General features: G+C 41.6%; 1 protein-coding gene across 12 annotated transcripts in view; it reads left to right on the forward strand.

Moving 5' to 3' along the window:
- Nucleotides 1-618: 618 nt before the first annotated feature.
- fam184ab (family with sequence similarity 184 member Ab) overlaps nucleotides 619-22168 on the forward strand; it is a 179956-nt gene continuing 158406 nt past the window's right edge. For all 12 annotated transcript variants that reach the window (XM_072251592.1, XM_072251593.1, XM_072251591.1 and 9 more), the window contains exon 1: nucleotides 619-1081. In XM_072251592.1, coding sequence (XP_072107693.1) covers nucleotides 950-1081 — 132 coding nt within the window. In that variant the 5' untranslated portion in view covers nucleotides 619-949. The remainder of the gene's footprint in view (nucleotides 1082-22168) is intronic.

Genomic DNA, 22168 nt, shown 5'->3' on the forward strand with positions numbered 1-22168 from the left:
AGATCAGTGGGGAGGGACGAATGGACAAGGGAGACGCATAGGGTGCGATCCCTGCGGAAAGCAGGAAGTGGGAGGGGGGAATAGAGGGAAAATGTGCTTGGCAGTGGGATCCCGTTGGAGATGGCATCTCCCTTCCTCATCAGCTGCAGGTGATCCTACCCATCTTGGTGTACTTTCGCCCTCTAGCAGAGCATACCACATACTCCTTCGTCCACCCCACCCCAAGCAAGCGTGCCACCTCCTCCGTCGCCCCGTACATCCACTGTGCACGTTACCTGCCCCCTCCCTCCTCCCCGCTGCGCGCGGCTCCTCCACCTTCACCCCCCCCCCCCCATTCCGCAGCGCGCGGCACCTCCACCTTCACCCCCCCCATTCCGCAGCGCACAGCTCCTCCCCCTCGACCGCTCCCTCCACTCCGCTGCGCTCGTCACCTACTCCCTCGATCCCCAGCAGCAAGTGCCACCTCCAGCTGAGCGCGGCGTCGGCGACTCTCCCTCCACGTGCACCATCCTGTCCGAAGGCGCGCGAAAGTCCTGGCGGAGGCGTTGGAACCGGAAATATGTAATATGTCAACTGTCGCTGCGCTCCATGGTAACGGCGCGAGCGTGCGGCGGAGGCAGCAGCAACAACAACAACAACAACAACATTGCAGGGATAAATAAGCAGCGATCCGGCAGCGGGAGACGCGCCTCTGCGGCTCGGCGTGGCTACGATGCTGAGCCGCGGCCGCCGGTAGCCATGGCAAGCCGCGAATCTGGGCGGTTAGCTGGAGTGCCGGCTCCTAGTCCGCGGCCGCGCGGGTTCGCCGGCCTCTCGCTGCCTGGCTAGAGCGGCTGCCCGAGGGAGGTGGGCGGGCGGCTCTCATCCCCTCAGCTCCGGCTCCAGGCACATAGCCCCCGGCATCCGCCCCCCAATTCATCTCCTTCTCCTGGTCGACTGGCTCCGGAAGATGGCGACCGGCGTGGGCAGGCAGCAGCAGCACTGCAGCGGTGGGCCGGCAGCTGGCAAGGTGGGCTCGGCCCCCGAGTACACCCAGGAGCTGCACATCAAGATGAGCAAGAAGATCGCGCAGCTGACCAAGGTGACTGCGGGCAGGGAGAGTTCGAGGGCTGGGGGACAGGATTAGAGTGCAGTGGTGTGGGGTGGGGGACCTGTATTAAAAAGTGGTGGTGGTGGGGGGGGAGGAGCTGGAAGGGTTATTTAATGGGGGAGGGCTGGAGAAGAGAAACCTTGGAGGGAAAACTTGGGATAAACTCAGTGGAGGTGACTGGGTACTGATGGAGAGGAGCTGGAGGGGATTTTTAAATAGGAGAGGGGTGTGTAGGACCCTGGGGAAGAGAAAAACTAGGGAAAATCTGAGACGAGCTCAGTGCAGGGGACAGGGGGAAAAGACAGCTTGGGACCCGGGAGAACCTTGGAGGCTGGAGTAAATCTGGTGCAAATCCCATGTAGTGACTATAACGGGTGGACAGTGGCAATGAGAAGATGTTTAAATGGGGGTGCAGTGGTGGAGCTGGGGAGAGAAATCCTGGGGTAAATACCAAATTCAATTCAAGGGACTGCAGAGAATATTTGAATGGTGGGGATCGGGCTGGTGGACTCAGATTTGGAGGCTGGGTGGAGGTGGTGGTGGTATGTGTATGGGTGGGGTGCTTAACTGGTGGGACTGGAAGCAGTGAACTCAGGAGAAAGGAAACCTGGGGGGAGGGGATTCTGGAGGAAGCCTTTGGAAAATGAAGCTCAGTGCATATTTGAGGAAACTGGTTAGAACTTGCAAGTGAGGAAGGACAGACCTGACTTTGGTGGGGAGAGGAGAGGTTTTATGCTTTATAGGTTGAACCTGGTAGGAAACCTGTGAAGCAGCATGGGATCTTGCTCTTATCCAACACCACTGACATAATTCACTCACTCGCAAAGCAGTCATGTCCTGTATTGCTAAACGTTTTCTGGGGGTTATTTGACATCCAAATCTCAAGGTTTGGAAATGTATTTTAATGACTGCTTTTTTCATTTTAGTGCTGTTTAAGGCAACATGATATAAACAACTGACTAAGTTGTATGGCTCTGTTGTAAAAGATGGAAAATAAACATGTTTATGCTATTGGTGAAATTAACTCCTTGCTGAAAAATTTTTAAGATATTTTGTGAAAAACTATAATAAATAATACTCTGGCCAGGTACTATGTTTACAGTGGAATAACTGAAAAGTAATCTTTGTGTAGTGGTTCATCTGTAGCAGTGATTGGGAAAAAATCATCACTTTTTGAATTGAAATTAATTGATTTCTCATCTACTTGCACAATCACAATGTTCGTATTAGCTTCCAGATTTGACTTTTATATTAAACCTATAAAAGTCATGTTAGGTCAGTTAAAAGATGACATAGGTTCAACTTTATTGAAAGAAAATTTGAGTTCAGGCTTTAATTTAGGTTTGAAAAATATGACTATCATATAGTTTTGAGAACATTTATCAGTTAATACGAGGGGTGATTGATAAGTTCGTGGCCTGAGGTAGAAGGAATCAATTTTAGAAAACCTAGCACATTTATTTTTCCTACATTTACACACTTAGTCCAGCGGTCATGGAGTATACGGGTCCCTTCTTTGTAGACGTCGGCGTCTTAGACCTCCAGTAAGTGGTCCACAGCAGGGGTGATTGATAAGTTCGTGGCCTGAAGTAGAAGGCGATAAGGAGAAACTTCAAACTTTATGCGTTTTCACTCAAAGAGTTGAACTACACGTACACGTGATGAGAGCTGTATAACTCATCTCCTTCTACCTTAGGCCACAAACTTAGGCCACACCCCTGCTACAGACCATCTGGAGGTCCAAGACGTTCTTGTTACATGCACATGCAGTTCAACTCTTTGAGTGACAATGCAGAAAGTTTGAAGTTAATAACTCATCTGCTTCTACCTTAGGCCACGAACTTATCATTCACCCCTGCTGTGGACCACTTCTACAAAGGAGGGTTCCGTATTCTCTACGACTGCTGGACTAAGTGTGTACATGTAGGAGGGGACTATGTTGAAAAATATATGTGCTAGGTTTTCTATAATTGACCCCTTCTACCTTAGGCCACGAACTTATCAATCACCCCTCGTGTGTACAATGAATAATTCTAGGGTATATTACAGTGGTTTCTGGTTAACTTGGACACATCAGGACCAGTACATTTTGCCCAGTTGAGTGGCTGTCCCAATTAGTCAAAATTTCATAGAAACAGTTTAAAAAAAGTACAGAAGGATAAACTATCATTTAACTGAGTATCAAATTATGTATTTAAATGAAATACAGAACAAATGAGGATACTACAGTATTGTAAAACAGTGTATTAGTTTGTAATGGTTTTTGATGGATGAATTCATCTAGTGTACATATGCTGTCATGTTTTTTTGATTGTAAATAAACAAAATCAGCTCAGACATCTAATGCATATGATGTACTGCCTTCATACAATGCTATCAATGATTTTATCCTCCAAATCTTCATCTGTTAAATAGCATCAGTTGTGTGTGTTTCTGTTCAAAAAGCAGTGATTTTTGTCACCAATAGTTGTCGAGAAATAAGCAATAAGACATTTCAGAGCTGTTTTGCTCACTGCATTGTAATATTCAAGATAGTTGTCTATCCTTTTGAATTCTTTGTAGTTCGAAAGTTGTTGAAGTGGTGAAATCGTTTCACTCTCACTCTCTGCCATTTCTGGCATCTCCAAGCCTTAATGCTTGAAACCACAGTGAACAAAACGGTTCTGAATTGTTTTGCTGCTTATTTCTTGTCTACTATCAGTATTAAAGATCATTGTTTTTTGAACAGAAACATACGCAACTGATGCTATTTAAAAACTGATTGCTCATGGTGTAGTGTCTAACGGCCACACAAGTGCACATAACTGACGCTAGTTAGAAACTGTTCAGCAACAACCTCCTGTCTCAATTATGTGGCATAGTGTCCCAAATAAATGGTGAGTCCTGGCTATTTGCTTGAGTAGTTTTTGTTTTTTAAGAGATGCCCCAAATACGTGGCTACCCTGAATAAATGATGGCACAGTTAACCAGAATCCATTATATTTTACAATTGCAGCAAAGTAAAAGTACATGTTATTTCTTTGGGGTACATGATAATTTTATTCCTTGCCTCAAGTGTCAGTGTCATGGGTTCTGCAAAGTGAGTTCTGGAAGTTAGGTGCTAAGTTAGAGGGCAGGACCTCCAGGTTTGTGATCTCAGGATTGCTACCTGTGCCATGTACATGTAGCTAAGGAGTTGGTATAAGAGGGAGGGTGTCAGATCTTTGGATCATTGAACTCTCTCCCAGGAAGGTGGGACCTGTGCAGGAGACATGGTTTGCACCTGAACTGGAGGGAGGAAGGTTCGCTAGTGCTGCAGGCAGGGTGGGGTTGTTAAGCTAGAGTTGCAATGCGATGGGAACCAGAGTGCCATAACAGATAGCAGAGAGACCTCAGACAGTCAGGACCCAAAAGGTTGTGCATGGTGTGATTAATGCCCTGAGCTGCGTATATTTCAATGTAAGTGTATCATAGGAAAGGCTGATGAGTACAGGGCATGGATCAACACATATAAGTGTAGCCTTTAGTGGGACTTGGTTGCAGGAGGGACAGGACCAGCAGCTCAGTATTCTGGGGTTCTGTTGTTTAAGATGCAACAGAGCAGCAGGGATTAAAGGAGGAGGGTTGGCTTTACTAGTTAGGGAAAATGTCAGGGCAGACCTCAGTCAGGACAGACTGGTGAATTCATCTAGTGAGGCGTTAGAAATTAGAAATAAGAAAGGTATGACTATGTTGATGGGGCTATATTACAGACCACCCAGGGATTTAGAGGAACATATTTGTGGAGAGTTTGCAAACTGTTGTAAGAAACATAAGGTTGTTACAGTAGGTGATTTTAACATTCCATATATTGACTGGAACTCCCATACTGAAAAGGACTAGATGGGATCGTCTTTGTCAAATACATTCAGGGAAGTTTACTTAATCATTTCGTAGAAGTCCCAAAGAGAGATTGTACAATACTTGTTCTGTGATTAGGGAATGAGATGACAGGTGACAGAAGTTTGTGGAGCACTTTGCATTAAGTGATCACACTAGATTTGTTTCAAAATAACTATGAAAAAAGAGGTCTGGGCCACGAGTTGGGATTCTAAATTGAAAAAAGGATAATCTGGTAAATGTGGATTTAGACAGGCTGTTTCTGGCAAAGGTGTTCTTGGTAAGTGGGAGGCTTTTAAAAGGGAAAATTTGAGAGTACACAGTTTGTATTGCCTGTCAGAATAAAAGCTAAAAATAACACGAGATATTGAAGCCCTGGTTAAGGAAAAAAGGAAGTGGTTGTGGAGTATCTGTGTACATACATCTATTGATGCTTCTGGACACATCTTCAGTGATGTTCCTGGAATCATTGGGTGTTTCGGGTCTTTCAACATCATACAACCTCCTCCAGGTGACCCAGCCGGGGCTGATCAGACCCCAGCTTGTGTCCAGATGGCTAGCTACTTATGACTCCAAGGCTCCCCTCTTTTGAACCACAGCCATCTTGAGGCCCTCTCTAGAGAACACTTAAGAAAGAAATCAGGAGGGCTAAATGACATGAGGTTGCCCTAACAGATAAGGTGAAGGAGAATCCCAAGGGCTTCTACAGATCTGTTAAGAGCAAAAAGACAAAATTGGTCCTCTAGAAGATCAGAATGGTAATCCATTCATGGAGCCAAAAGTGATGGGGGAGATCTTGAGTGCTTTTTTTACATCTGTATTTATTCAGGTGACAGACACAAAGTCTATACAAGCAAGGCAAAGCAGTATCGACTTCATGGACCCTATACAGGTTACAGAGAAGTTGTTCATTGTCTTCAGGCAAATTAAGATGCATAAATCCCGAGGACCTCACAAGGTGTCCCCCTCAGACCCTGTGGGAGGCAAGTGCAGAAATTGCAGAGGCCCTTTCAGAGATATTTAAATCATTGGTAGCAACAGGTGAGGTACTGGAGGATAGCTAATGTTGTTCTGCTGTTTAAGAAAGGCTCTAAAATTAAAGCAGGAAATTATAGGGTGGTAAGCCTGACATCAGTGTTGGGAAAGTTATTGGAAGGTATTCTAAGGGATCAAAAGTATGAGTATTTAAATAGACATGGATTCATTAGGGATAGTCTGCATGGCTTTGTCTGTGGTAGGTAGTGTCTAACCAATCTTCGAGAGTTTCTCAAGTCAGCATGAAAGTTGATGAAGGCAAGGCAGTGGATGTTGTCTACATGAAATTTAGCAAGGTATTTGATAAGATCCTGCATGGAAGGTTGGTCAAGAAGGTTCAGTTGCTTGGCATTCAAGATTAAGGTAGTAAATTGGATTTGACATTGGCTTTGTGGAAGAAGCCAGAGAGTGATAGTAGATGGTTGTATGTCTGATTGGAGCATTGTGTCTAGTGGTGTGCCACAGGGATTGGTGCTGTTTGTCATCTATGTCAATGATCTGAATGATAATGTGGTTAACTGGATCAGCAAATTTGCACTTGACACCAAGATTGAGGGTACAGTGGACAATGAGGAAAATATCAGAGCTTGCACTGGGAACTGGGTCCGCTGAAAAAAATGGCAGATAGAATTTAATGCAGAGAAGTGCGAGGTGTTGCACTTCCGTAGGACCAACCTGGTTAGGTCTTACACAGTGACCAGTAGAACACTGAGGAGTGCTTTAGAACAAAGGGATCTGGGAATACAAGTCCATAATTCATTGAAAGTGGCATCACAGGTCATAAATAAAGCTTTAGGCACATTAGCCTTCATAATCAATGTATTGAGTGCAGGAGATGGGATGTATAAGAAGTTGGTGAGGACTAATTTGGAATATTGTGTGCAGTTTTGGTCACCTACCTACAAGAAAGATATAAATAAGGTTGAAAGTACAGAGAAAATATAAGGATGTTGCTGGGTCTGGACAACCAAAGTTGTAAGGAAACATTGAGTAGGTTTGGACTTTATTCCTTAGAAGATTGAGGAGAGATTTGATAGTGGTATATAAAATTGAGGGATATAGATAGGGTAAATGCAAGCATGCTTTCTTTGTTGAGATTGAGTGAGACTTACAACTAGAGGTCATAGGCATTAAGGGTGGAAGGTGAAATGTATAATGCAAACATGAGGGGAAACTTCTCTTACTCAGAGGATCATGAGAGTGTGGAATGAGCAGCCAGCATAAGTGGTGTACGTGAGCTCAATTTAATTTTTTTAAGAGCAGTTTGGGTAGGTACTAGGGGTAGGGAGAAGTATGCTCTTGGTGCAGCTCGATGGGAATAGGCAGTTTAAAGGTTTGGCATGGACTAGAGGGGCTGAAGGGCCTAGTTCTGTGCTGTACTCTGTGCTGTACTCTTTGATGACTCTTAGGATGACAGCATTGGTTTGAGTTTCAAGATATTTTTGCAGCATCCTCTGAGAAGTAAACTCATTAAGGAAACTGAAAATCATCAAAATAGGATGCACTTAGATTTTAATAGATCTTCCAGAGTGCTTTAAACTTGTTTTATAATTTTTTTTCCAACCAAAGTCAGGTAATTTTATTTTACAGTCTTTAATGTGCCAACATAATTCACAGATTATATCAGTCCACAGAAACTACCGAAGGTGACTTCTAAAAAATATACTTTGATTCTGACATCACATCCCAAATCTGAGTAAAAAGGGCAGCAGGCATTTGTGAACACTACCCCATGAAGTTCCCTTGCTGGTTGCGTAGCATAATAACTTTGAAATATATTGCTAATTTTAAATCAACAGAAGAGTTGATGAGTCTTTCACAGATCTTCTCCAAGATGGTGCCAGCAAACAACACGACAAATAACAATGTGCTGCGGGCAGTTCACAAAACAGCTTCTTTCAAATATGATTCTACAACTAAGCTGGTTGTGATTGGAACCTGTGATTTGCATTTTGATGGTGTTTTGGAGGTCGATTGAGCAATCTGGTGCTTTGCTATTTCTGAGGGAATTCAGTGAGGTTAGGAACAGACTGTATGGCCTGAATGCCTAGAGATGGGGTGCAAGTTCATAATTCACTCCATTGCTTCTCTCCAATTGAGGAGTGAAGCAAAATTCAAGTCGATGAGAATGCAGGATGGACAGGTGTTTGGTGCTGTCTACCTTTCTCTCTCGCTAGCTGCTGTCAGAGGAAAGTACAGGAGTCTTGGGATCCATGTTGCAAGGATTGATCGAGAAGGCTGGGGACTCATTCTTGGGGACTTTGAGGTTCATGTTGCATATGTTTCTGTATTCTGGTTACCTCTTTTTTTGCTGTATTTGAGTGGTTTGTTTGGGGCAATCGATGCCCACTGGGGCACTTTGGCAAAGAATAGCTCTGTGAACTACAGTCAGCTAGCGTTGCTAAACTGAGCTAACCTGAATACTACTGGATACCAGTTGGGTGTTTGATATCCTATGTGTTGTTCGCTCACTTTTTGCCATTTGCGTAATTTGTTCTTTTTTCATGGTTTGGGTGTTTGATGTTTTCTTGAACAGGTTCCATGATGTTTCTTTGTTTCGTGGCTGCCTGTGGGAGGACGAATCTCAGAAATGTATTCTGTATACATACCTTGAATCTTTTACAACGACTGTAACAGTTCAGGAAGGAAGCTTGCCACCATATTTTCAAGGGTTAGGGATTGACATTTAATGCTGGCCTTTTTTTTTTAAAAAAGATTGAAAAAATACAAGTTTTTTGTAGTATCATTTCCTGTTGAGTTTTCCAAAATCTGATGTTAAGATATTGTTGTTTTAAAACCTATAAATAAGAGTTAAATTTTCATTTATTTCAATTGCATATTATGTTAGATTCATTCATTGTCATTTTACTAGGATGCGATGAGATTCCTTGCTTGCATGAAACTTGCAGGGGAACACCAATATATAGTAACAATAAATATAGGTTAATATCTCTTGTACGAAAATCCGAAAGCCTCCAAAATCTGAAAATTTTTTGAGTGCTGACATGATGTCACAAATGGAAATTCCACAAGGTGTTTGAAAGATTCCCAGGCAATGCTCAGGCCTCTGCGCAGTAGACAGTTCTGAGAACCGACCTCACGTATGCAATGAACAGAAGTTAATGAAAAAAGCGAAAAATAAGGATTTTGATTGTGTATTGAAAGAGTAGATTAGTCAGCATCGGTGTGAACATATGCTGGTTAATGGTATGCTGATCATGAAACAAGCAGAGATCTATTATGACAAACTGAAAATTGAAGGTAACTGTGAATATTCAGCAGGCTGGTTGCGGAAATTTAAGAGAAGGCATGGCATTAATTTTTTAAACTGTTTGCTGACCACGACGCAGCAGAGGAATTCATTGATGAGTTTGTCAATATCACCATTGATGAAAGCTTAATACCAGAACAAGTCTACAATGCTTTAATACCTTACATAAAATCTAAAAAAAATACAAATAGTGTCTTGCAACCTTTTAATCAAAAACTGCATTGTAGGTGGAGACTGAAAGCCTGTCATTGTTTGTTGTTCAATAGCTGATACAGGTGCTGCTGTACTGCTTTTGTTACCTGTAATTACCATTGTATATTAATGGTATGTAACAATTTTAACTGTTAAGTACATACGTATGATGAACAAGTGTAAGACAAAGACTGCTTAGGGTCTTGGCCCAAAACGTCTGTAGAATCTCTTCTGTTTATGATTTGCTGCTCCACTGTGAAGTCTCTTCGAGGGATGCCTACCCTGAAGAGGTTTAAATCAACTCTTTGACAGGAGTTTAGTGAGACTCTATCTCACTGTTCACCCTCTGTGATCTCTGCTGCCCTCTGACTCATTGGCCATGTATTCACCTAGCTTTCATGGTCCACTTTCTTCTGCTATCAGATTCATTCTCCAGCCCTTTACTTTCCCACCCACCTGGCTTCACCTATCACCTTCTAACTAGTCCTATTTCCTCCCCCTCCACCTTTTTATTGTGGTGTCTTTCCCATCCTGAAGAAGGGTCTCGGCTCGAAACGTCGACTGTTTATTAATTTCTATAGATGCTCCCTGACCTCTGAGTTCCTCCAGAGTTTTGTGCGTGTTGCACGAGTAAAGTTATGCTACTTGTCTCCTGAAATGTCCTGTCCTGTCCTGTCCATACTGCACCAGCTGCTGCTGCTGGGCTATAAACGTGCAGGAGCAATGTGTAGTTAAGTGCCTTGCTCAAGGACACAACTCGCTGCCTCGGCTAAGGCTCGAACTTGCGATCTGCAGATCACGAGTCCAACATCTTAACCACTTGGCCACGCGCCTCCACTCTACACCACCATTTAACAATATCTCAACTCTTATACATCATCAAATATCATTTCAGGGTTGGAACGTAAGCACTGATGAGCACAGCATACTGCTTCTATGTTAGAGTGAGCTAACCTCATAAAACAATCAGTTATCTCACAGTGTGACATATGTAAAGCTCAGCCTTTGATAAAGCATTCTTTTCCCGTTTGTCCTTCTGGAAAAAGGAGTTGGCGCCATCTGCAACTTTTGAGCTGAGCATTTCATGCCCACTATGTCTCACTCAGAACAGAAATATCAAGGAATCAGAGTTCCTTAGCTATAAGAACAGAGTGACCATAATGGTTAGGTCCTATTGTTCAAATACCCAGATTTGATGAAGAGAGTGGAAGCTGCTTATGCATGACTTTTACTGTAGACAGCTGTTGTTCCCATCAATCAGCATATGAGTAAATGTGTATGTCGTTACCTGTCAATTCATGCACACTCTCTACCTCTCTACCATCCTTTTATTCCCCCTCATCTGTAATCCTGCTCCTTCACCATCCCTGAATCTCTTCTTCAGTAACCCCTCACCCAGTAACCTCCTCTCACTTCCTCTCAGACCTGTTCCCTGAATCCTCCTTTCTTACACCCTGCCTCCTTTCTTCTCTACATTGGACACCCTTTCCTCAGTTGTTTGTCTGGCCTTTGACTTTCCACCCTCTGTATATTTTGCAGTCCACTTACAAGCCATGTATTCGCTTGTCATGCAGTTCTGACAAATATTTATCCTGAATCAAAATGGATCGAACTGCCTGCTAATATAGTTGGTTAACCTTTAAAATTATAATACAAAATAACCTATTGTGGTATATAATCTTCAAATATAAGCCTGATTTTTATTTGCACCTTACTGAAAATACTGGAATATCCCTGAGATAAACTGGATAAATTCTGAAATATTATTAGCAGGAATTAATGCTTAATTGTGACTTGAGATCTGCAGTCTTCCTTCAGGCGATATGTCATAAGAATTACTGTTGCAAGTTAATATGATTTGTACTGTAGATTGATGTGGTTTGTCAGTCTATCCAGAGGGAACTATTTGGATGAAGTAATAATTGACCTAATCACATGTCCAATGAAGTTGCGTTGCCTTTTCGCGATCTCATACATTATTTCTCTTTTTGTGTTTGCTCTGTTCATGACATCCTCGTTAGACATTCATTTCGTCCATGATATTCTTTGCTTCCTCCTCAAAAACCACATCTCTGCTGCTTCAATTCGTTTCCTCATGTTACCAGATATTGTCCAACATTCTGAGCCATATAACATAACTGGATAAACGTAACATTTCAGTACTCTGAGGTGGGTTGTCATGCCTAGTTTAGTATTGGTCAGTATACTCTTCCTTCTCGTAAAGGCGTATTTTGCCATCCTATTCTTCTTTTGATGTCCATGTCGCACCTACCATCTGATGTCACCCAGCTTCCTAAGCAGCAAAAGTTCTGTACTTGTTTTATGTCTTTCCCATTTATTGTCAGCCTGCAGATAGGATTCTCCTTCCTTTTGGATATCACCATACATTCTGTCTTTTTGCATTATGGGAAAGACTGAAGGGAAGAAAGCAGGAGGAAGACAAAGACAAATGATGATGGAGACAGCAGCCAGAGAACTGGAAATGAATACCAATGAATTGATCCACTTGACCTGAAACAGGAGTGTATGGGCCATGGTGGTCAAAGCTCAAACTGGGCATGACACCTGATGATGATGATGAATAATTGACCTGTTTTGATACTGTTTGATTTTTAAGTATTGGGCATTTTCTTCAGTTAAAGCAAAAGCACAAAAAATGTTTTGTCACTGGGTAAAGACCATAAGGCAAAGGAGCAGAAGTCGGCCATTCGGCCCATCGAGTCTGCTCCGCCATTTTATCATGAGCTGATCCATTCTCCCATTTAGTCCCACTCCTCCGCCTTCTCACCATAACCTTTGATGCCCTGGCTACTCAGATACATATCAATCTCTTTCTTAAATACACCCAATGACTTGGCCTCCACTGCTGCCTGTGACAACAAATTCCATAGATTCACCACCCTCTGATTAAAAAAATTTCTTCGCATTTCTGTTCTGAATGGGTGCCCTTCAACCCTTAAGTCATGCCCTCTCGTACTAGACTCCCCCATCGTGGGAAACAACTTTACCACATCCACTCTGTCCATGCCTTTCAACATTGGAAATGTTTCTATGAGGTCTCCGCTCATTCTTCTAAACTCCAAGGGATACAGTCCAAGAGCAGACAAGCGTTCCTCATATGTTAACCCTCTCATTCCTGGAATCATTCTAGTGAATCTCCTCTGTACCCTCTCCAACGTCAGCACATCCTTTCTTAAATAAGGAGACCAAAACTGCCCACAGTACTCCAAGTGAGGTCTCACCAGCGCCTTATAGAGCCTCAACATCACATCCCTGCTCCTATACTATATTCCTCTAGAAATGAATGCCAACATTGCATTCACCTTCTTCACCACCGACTCAACCTGGAGGTTAACCTTAAGGGTATCCTGTACGAGGACTCCCAAGTCCCGTTGCATCCCAGAACTTTGAATTCTTTCCCCATTTAAATAATAGTCTGCCCGTTTATTTCTTCTGCCAAAGTGCATAACCATACACTTTCCAACATTGTATTTCATTTGCCAACATTGTATTTTATTTGCCAAGATTACTTGCTCAACCAAAAAGTCAAATTTAAGTTTTTTTTTTCAGTTTGTTTCCTACAAATTGACATCCATAGGTAGAGCAAAGGTTTACCTTGGATCATAATTTATATAGCTTTAATTTAAATCATCTTAACTGAGAATTATTGTATCTATGACTAGTTGGATTTGAACTGAAGAGGGACCAACATCAGAGCTTTTGCCACCAGAGAGGTTTTAAACTAGATTGGCAGTGAGTTGGGACTCGATAGAATGTAGTTAGTGAGAAGATGGGTGTATGCAGCATCACAGTGTGACGCCACGTTAGCATAGTGGTTATTGTGACGTGGTTACAGCTCGGAATGTCAGTGATTGGAGTTCAATTCTGTATCATCTATAAAGGGTCCATTCGTTCTTCCCGTGGAATATGTAGGCTTTCTCTGGATGCTCTGTTTTCCTACCACAGTCCAAAGACTTACCAGCTGGGTTAATTGGTCATTGTAAATTATTCCATGTTTAGGCTAAGGTTAAATTAGGGGTAAGTTGGGGTTGCTTGTTGGTGCAGCTCAAAGGGCTGGAATAAATGAAAATAAATTTAAACAAAGGTTGTAAGCCTAGCAATCAGGATAGCTGTGCTTACAGTAAAAAGGCAGATAGGACCTCTGTTTTAAATTGTATCTGATTCAATGCATGTAACTTAACAGGTAAGTGGATGAACTAAGGGCATGAATTGCCAGTAGGGATTGGGATACTATGGTCATAACAGCAACTTGGCTGGGAGACGGGCAGGGCTGGTAGCACAATGTTCTAGGATATCAATGCCTTGGGTGTGACAGAGGAACAGAGAAGAGTGGAAGGAGTTTTGTCTTTTTTTTATATAAGGGAGGACATAACAGCAGAGGTTAGAGAGGATATTCCGGAGAAATTATCCAACGAGGCCATTTGGGTACTGATTTCCATTGCAGGGAAGTTACCAGAAGGAACTGAAGGAGAAGATCTACCATAACTTAAATAGGCAAGGCCCGATCAAGAATGGTTTTGTGTATGGGAGGCATGTCTAATGAGTTTTCTGGAGTTTTTTCAAAGGGGTAACTTGAAGAAGGCATGGCAGTAAGATGTTGTCTATATGGACTTTGGTAAGACCTTTGACAAGGTCCCAAATGGCCAGGCTTATCTTGAAGGTTAGTTCTCAAGGGTTTCCGATTGGCTAGACAATCTGAAGCAGAAAGTGATGGTTAAAGGCTGATTCTCCAACTGGATAGACCCCATCTGTAACCAAAGATTTGAGAATTTCCACAGATATATAGTGGAGAACATTCTGAGTGGCCTCCAATAGGCAAGATTGAAAGAGGCTACAGAGGGTTATTGACTCAGCTACCTCCAGTGCACAACCCTCCCCACCATTGAGGACATCTTCAACAGGATGTACCTCAAGAAGGTGGCATCCATCATTATGGACCCTCACCATCTGGGAGATAAGATCTTCTGCCATCAAGAAGGAATTACTGAAACCTCAGGTCCCATACCACCAGGTTTAGGAACAGGTATTACCCCATTACTGTACCATCAGGCTCTTCAACCAGAGGGGATAACTTCACTTACCCCAACATTGAACTTATTCCACAACCTATGGATTCACTCTAAAGGACTCTACAACTCATGTTCTCAATATTTATTTATAATTATTGTTTTGTTTTTTTAAAATTATCTTTTGTATTTGCACAATTTGTTTGTTTTTGCACATTGGTTGTTTTTCCATTTTTGTTGCATGCAGTTTTTCATTTGATTATATTGTACTTCTTTATATTTACTGTTTATGCCTGCAAGAAAATTCCTTTTTGAATAGCAGCACTATCTATAATAAAATTGCAGGTTTTTTTGCTGTTAAATTTGAAACAATGAAGTTGAAGCACATCAACAATAATTGTTAAATATATCTCAATGCAGTCTACGGAAAGAATTAAGTGCATTACTTTTTCTTTAAATCTCTATTGGAAGCAAGAGCACATGTTCTTTCTAAATTAAAGACTGATTAGCGTTACTTCCTTAGAGACTGCGTTTGATCCTGACCTGCATGCTATCTAAATGGAGTTTGTACGTTCTTCCTGTGACTGGATGACTTTCTCATTGGTGTTCTGATTTATTCCACATGCCAAAAGCATTCCAGTTGGTAGGTGAATTTATTTCTGTAATTTCCTTGTAGTGTGCAGCAGAATGAGTGGGGAGTTTTTGTGGGATAAGCACCGTGCTCCCATAAGGAAAAATATAAACACTTTACACTATAATGAAAATTGTACAATTATCCTGGCAGTCATGGAAATTAAAATGATTCTGTATGTGTTATTTCCTATTGAGAGATCGTTTATTACTCTGAGATTAAATTCATGCTAGCTGAGAGCATTTTGTAAAATTGTTTAGCATGGACTAGATCGGCTAAAGGGCCTGTTTCTTTGCTGTACTTTTCAATGATTGTATTAAAGAGCATGAATATTAAGTCTTTTTGGTTCATACATTTCCACTTTCCCTTTTTGTGCTCCTTTGATCATCGTTTTGAGAAAGTACATCTGTGGGTACTCGATAAACATAAAATTGTTTCAGAGTTTTAAAAATATTTCCATTTGCGACAAAATAAATTCTGAACATTACATCTTAAAATGCTGACTGTTGCTATATATTTTTAACCCTTTGAAAACCCTTTAGATCAGGGTTGATTATAATATTCATCATTGGTATCTGTTTCTTGAATTTGTTGTGCTTGCACTTTGTGCAATGATGCAATTAAGTAGTTTAGAGTAAAATTTACCGTCAGTTTCAATCTTTGTCATAAATCTGTTCAGTGATTTCAGACAATTGTACGTGGCATTTTACCAACTCCTTAGACATAGTCTATAGTTGATTGGAGGGTGTAAGTTAAGGGTTTCCCTATAACTGCTCCGTTACCCTCTTTGAGAGGGTGAACAGCTTTAAGTTCCTCGGCATACACATCACCGAGGATCTCACGTGATCTGTACATGTGTGGTGACAAATGCACAACAGTGCCTCTTTCACCTCAGATGGTTGAAGAAGTTTGGTATAGGCCCCCAAATCCTAAGAACTTTGTACAGGGGCACAATTGAGAGTATCCTGACTGGCTGCATCACTGCCTGGTATGTGAACTGTACTTTCCTCGATCACAGGACTCTGCAGAGAGTGTTGCGGACAGCCTAGCACATCTGTAGATGTGAACTTCCCACTATTCAAGACATTTACAAAGACCTGAATAGGTGTGTAAAAGGGCTCGAAGAATCATTGGGGACCCGAGTCACTCTAACCACAAACTATTCCAGCTGCTACCATCCGGGAAACAGTACCGCAGCATAAGAGCCAGGACCAATAGGCTCCGGGACAGCTTCTTCCACCAGGCCATCAGACTGATTAATTCACGCTGATACAATTGTACTTACATGTAATAATGACCGTCCTGTTATACATAATATTTATTACAATTTACTATACTTTGCACATTTAGACAGAGATGTAACGTAAAGATTTTGACTCCTCATGTATTTGAAGGATGTAAGTAATAAAGTCAGTTCAATTCAATTCAGGCAAATGACTGTCTTCTTTGAATGCATCTGGCCAAATGCTTGTCTGCATTTATTGCTGCCTTTCGATGCAATACATTTTCTGTTCGTTCTCTTTCTAATTCGGTGTTGTTTATTTTCTTATGTTATTTCTGGCCAAGTATCCAGGTAGTCTCCTGTTCATGATTTTTTTGGTTTGCTCCTGTATATCTAATTGCTAATATGCCACTCTATAGAGATACTTGCATTCCCCTGCACCTGTACTTCATTTTGCACTCAATAGTGAATCTGATTTATACCCTCGCCTGAAGCAAAGATCAACCAACATTAGATCATTTATTCGCTCAGCAGAAGCTGTTTTTCCTTGTACTATTTTGATCCTGTCTCCTCTCAGTTCCTATTAAATAAATATTAATTTCCCCACCTCAATTGCCTGTATGCTTTCTCTTTATCTTTTCCCCCATAAAATCTTTAATTCTGTTGCTGTCCGTGCCCCCTCTTATTTTTTCTTCTGCTCATTTATTTGCCCAATCTTCTGACCTTGCTTGATATGAGTAATGCATTTAGCTTTCACTTTGTGCGCATTGCTGCAAGAGATTGACCAGAGTTTAACTGTAATCTTGGAATGTGTCAACCATAGATTATAATTATATTTTCTTGGTGCTTAAATGGATGTACAAAGGTCACTTAATTCTAGTGAGTACCTATTTATAGGAACATAAAAGCTGATTAAGATTGGGGGGAAAAAAGGCAACAAATTGAAACTGCCTCAGAAGATTTTGAATCTGTCAGTTTTAATCACATCAAACTGAGCTTGTAGCATAGCTTACTCCTACTCTATGCTTAAGAATTCAACAGAGTCTTGCATTTCTTTTAGCAGCATGTAACTGATTATGAATGTAAAATTGATGACGAAACTCAGTGAAGCCTTATAGCACTTAATGGATAACTCAATCTTCAATTAGCCACTTCCAAATATGTTCAATACCCAATTGCTGAATTCCTCCTCAAATTGACTTGTAGCTTTCTACTTAATATGGTGTTAGTTAAAGGATAACCATTTACTTGCATATTTATTAGGAATGCATTTCGAACTGAGGCAGAGTGCCACAGTTAAAGGTTGCTTAGTTATTTGATGAGCTTTTGGTGCCTTTCTTGTTATAAAAGCAAAATAGTATCCTTAGCCTGAAAACATCAAATTTGTCAGGTAAGATTTTCCCTTAAGAAAACCACTTTGGCCTATTTTACCATGTTCCTCCAAGTACCCTGAAACCACAATTAACTCCATGTTCCCAACCACTGAGGTCAGTGCAACTTCTTCAAGAGTAGAGTGACCTTTACATATTTCCTGTCCTGCGGAACCATGCCAGAATCTAGTGACGCTTGAAAGATCATTATTAATGCCTTCACAATCTCTTCAGCTACCTCTTTTAATCCATTTGGTCCAGGTGACTTATCTGCCTTCAGACCTTTCAGCTTCTCAAATGCCTTCTCCCTAGTAATAGCGACTGCACTCACTTCTCCCACCCGACACTCTTGAACTTCAGGCATACTGCTGGTGTCTTTTACTGTGAAGACTGATGTAAAATACTGATTCAGTTCATCCACCATTTTCTTGTCCCCCCATTACTGCCTCTCTAACGTCATTTTTCAGTGGTTCAGTGTCTATTTTCATCTCTCTGTTACTCTTTATATACCTGAAAAAACTTTTGCTATCTTCTTTGATATTATTGGCTATCTAAGTGTTTTTAAAAGCTTCCAAATCTAACTTCCCGCTATTTTTTGCTGTATTATATGCCCTTCCTTTTGCTTTCATGTTGGTTTTGACTTCTCTTGAATCAGCATATAGGAGGGAGATTGAAAATCTGGATGGTACTATAACAGCAACCTCTTACTGAATGTCAACAAGATCAAGGAGCTGATCATTAACTTCAGGAGAAGGAAACCAGATGTCCATGAGCCAGTACACAGAGGTGGAGAGGGACAACGACTTTAAATTCTTCAGTGTTATTACTTTTGAGGTCCTGTCCTGGGTCCAGCACTTAATTGCAATTACGAAGAAAGCATGGCAGCACCTCTACTTCCTTAGGAGTGTATGAAGATTTGGAATAACAGCTAAAACTTTGACAACCTTCTACAGATGTGTAGGGAAGAGTATATTGACTGGCTGCTTCACAACCTGGTATAGAAGCACTAATGTCCTTGAATGGAAATCCTACAAAAGGTAGTGGATATTGCCTGGCCCGTCACAGGCCGAAATCTCCCCACTATTGAGCATATCTACTTGAAACGCTGTCGCAGGAAATCAGAATTCATCATCAGAGACATCCACCACCTAGGACATGGTTTCTTCTTGCTGTTGTCATCAGGAAGAAGGTACAGGAGTCTCAGGACTCACACCACCAGGTTCAGGACCAGTTATTACCCCGAGCCATCAAGCTCTTGAACCAAAGGGGATAACTTCACTTGCCCTATCATTGAAATGTTCCCACAAGCTACAGACTCAATTTCAAGGACTCTTCATCTCATGTTTTTGACATTTATTGTTTATTATCGTTTCTTTCTTTTTGTATTTGTACAGTTTGTTGTCTTTTGTATACTGGTTGGACATCCAAGTTGGTGTGGTCTTTCATTGATTCTGTTATGGTTATTATTCCGTTTTGGATTTGTTGAATATGCCTGCAAGAAAATTAATCTCAGGGTTGTATATGTACTTTGATATTAAATCTAAATTGAACTTTGAACTTTATCAGCCATGGGTGTGTCACTCTTGTCTTTGGAATAGTACTACTTCTTTGGGATGTATCTATTGTGTCTCCTGAATTGCTCCCAGAAACTCCAGCTATTGCTGCTTTGTCGTCATCCTTGCTAGTGTATCCTTCCAATCAACTTTGGCCAGCTCCTTTCTCATGCTTCTCTTATTCCCTTTACTCCACTGTATTACTGATAAATTTGACTTTAGCTTATTTCTCTCAAATTGTAGGGTAAATTCTATCTTATGACCACTGCCTCCTAAGGGTGTTTTAACTTTAAGCTCCCTAATCAAATCTGGTTCATTACACAACACCCAACCCAGAATATCTCATCCCTTAGTGGGCTCAACCACAAACTGCTCCAAAAAGCCATCTTGTAGGCATTCTACAAATTCTCTCTCTTGGGATCCAAAATCAGCACCAACCTGATTTTTCCCAATCTACCTGCATATTGAAATCCCATATAACTGTTGTAACATTGCCCTTTTGGCATGTATTTTCTATCTCTTGTTGAAATTTGTAGCCTTCATATTGGCTACTGTTCAGAGGCCTGTATATAACTCCCATCCTGGTCTTTCTAACCTTGTAGTTCCTTAACTTAACCCAGAGTGATTCTCTATCTTTCAAACCTATGTCATCTCTTTCTAAGGATTTGATTTCATTTTTTTACCGATAGAGCCATGCAACCTCCTCTGCAAACATGCCGGCAAAGATATTGATCCCCCTCGGGTTCAGGTGTAATCCATCTCTTTTGTACGAGTCGTACCTTACTTTAAAGAGATCCCAATAATCCACACTTCTGAAACCCTTCTACCTGCACCAATTCCTGAGGCATGCATTCTTCTGCCAAGTCATCCTACTCTTATCCTCTCAGCTTTCTACCTACCTCCCTAAATTCTCTCTTCAGGTCCTCCTCTCTTTTCTTACCTATGTCATTGTTGTCAATATGTACCAAGATTTCTGCATGCTCACCTTCCCTCTTTAGAATGCTGTGGACATAATACTAACTCTGGCACTTGGGAGGCAATGTACCATCTGGGTGTCTATATTGCATTCACAGAATCTCATGTCTACCCCTTTAACTATAGAATCCTCTATCACTACTGCACTCCTCTTCTCCCCCCTGCCCTTCTGAGCGTAGTATTCTTGGAAGTAGATGTTTATTGCTCACTGGACATTCAAGTGACCTAAGACCTGTTTCCATGCTGTACAGCTTTATGGCCCTGACAAATCAAAGAGGAGGAACTTGTATATAATGCTTTTCACATCTTCAGATGTCCCACGTACTTAACACGAAATTAATTACTTATAAAGTGGACAAATGCAGCATTACTTTGCATATAAAAAGACTGAAATAGCAATGGGATAAATAATCCTATAATTGTGCAACAGATTCTGGGAAAAACCCTGGGAGACTTTGGACAGCTTGCTCCTTTTGAAGGTTTTGAATTGTTTAAATAGTTCTAATAATTAATATTTTAATATGAATTAAAACATTTTTAAAGTACTAGCAAAAAACATTTAAAAACAATAAGATGATATATACAGATAAAATACATGTTAAGGCTCAATTCTGATGGCCCAGTCAGCGGCAGGAGTAGACCACAGTGACGAGGTTTCTTGCAGGTCAGCGACGCTTGTTTAAAAGTGTAGAAGAGACAAGCGGGGCGGCCATTGTTTGGAGTAGGCCGCTGTCAGACTTTGACTCAAAGGAGGCATTGATTCTGGGTAAGCTTCCCTTAAGGTCCCCTTTTTGTTTTCTTTTACCATACCTAGTGAAGTAAATGGCTAACAAGTGAAAATCTGCAGAGGCTGGAAACCCATGCAACACACACAGAATGCTGGAGGAACTCAGCAGGCCAGGCAGCATCTATGGGGGAAAAAAGTAGAGTTGACATTTCAGGCCAAGCCCCTTTGGTAGGACATTGGTCTCGGTCCAAAACGTCGACTGTACACATGGCCTTGTTCAGCTCCTATGTCATGGTCTAGTAACATTGACAGCTATTTAAGAGAACTAACAGTCTTAAGAATTGGCAAACTCAGGAATCCAGACCACCCAGGGAGTGAGTGCGCTGCTGGAAGATCAGGGGAGATCTCCTGATCTTGGTGTCCTGATGAAGGGTTTTGGCCCAAAACATTGACTATATTCTTTTCCATAGATGCTGCCTGGCCTGCTTAGTTCCTCCAGCATTTTGCGTGTGTTGCAGGGGATATCTCTGTCTCAGAAAATGTGATTGCTGGGGATGACTCCAGGTAAAACTGAAGTGGAATATAAAATTGAAGACCTCAGACCAAGACTGCAGTACTAAAGGAACATCAGGGACTATAACGTACTCTGTTTCACAGATATTGCTCAACCTCAGTAGTAGCATTCCAGATATAGTGTTGCAGCCTGAGAGTTTTACCAGACACCTCATGGATCAAATGGTACTGTGACGATATCCTGAATTATCCCTTATGGACTGTGCTTTTAAAAAGAGAGAGAGAGTGTACAGCACAAACACATTATTAAGAGAGAGAGACGAACACTGCTCACAGTTTGCTTGGAGATGGTGTTATGGTTTCTCTGCAACGTGCTTGCACTTCTGCAAGGACACTGCCAGCTTCTGAGTTCCTACAGAGAGAGAATGAAGGAGCTACTTGATGGACAGCTGTTGGTCAGCATGGTGAGTTAAATAGAAGGTCAGCTGGTAGACAGACTGACACATGATTTTGGACACTGGATGAGCTTTGTTGTGCCCCCAGAAAGGTGGGTTTTTAGAGGATTGATCAGGAGAATTGATCAATGGCTCTCGCAGTGTGGAAGAGGTGTGACCGGTGGGAAATTATTAGTGTGTCCAACCCTCGCCTGGGTTGATAACTCCACCACATAAAACAGTCCCCTTGTTGTGGTCACATTTGGTGAC

This window comes from Mobula birostris, chromosome 2 (assembly GCF_030028105.1).
Source record: "Mobula birostris isolate sMobBir1 chromosome 2, sMobBir1.hap1, whole genome shotgun sequence".
Taxonomy (NCBI): Eukaryota; Metazoa; Chordata; class Chondrichthyes; order Myliobatiformes; family Myliobatidae; genus Mobula; species Mobula birostris.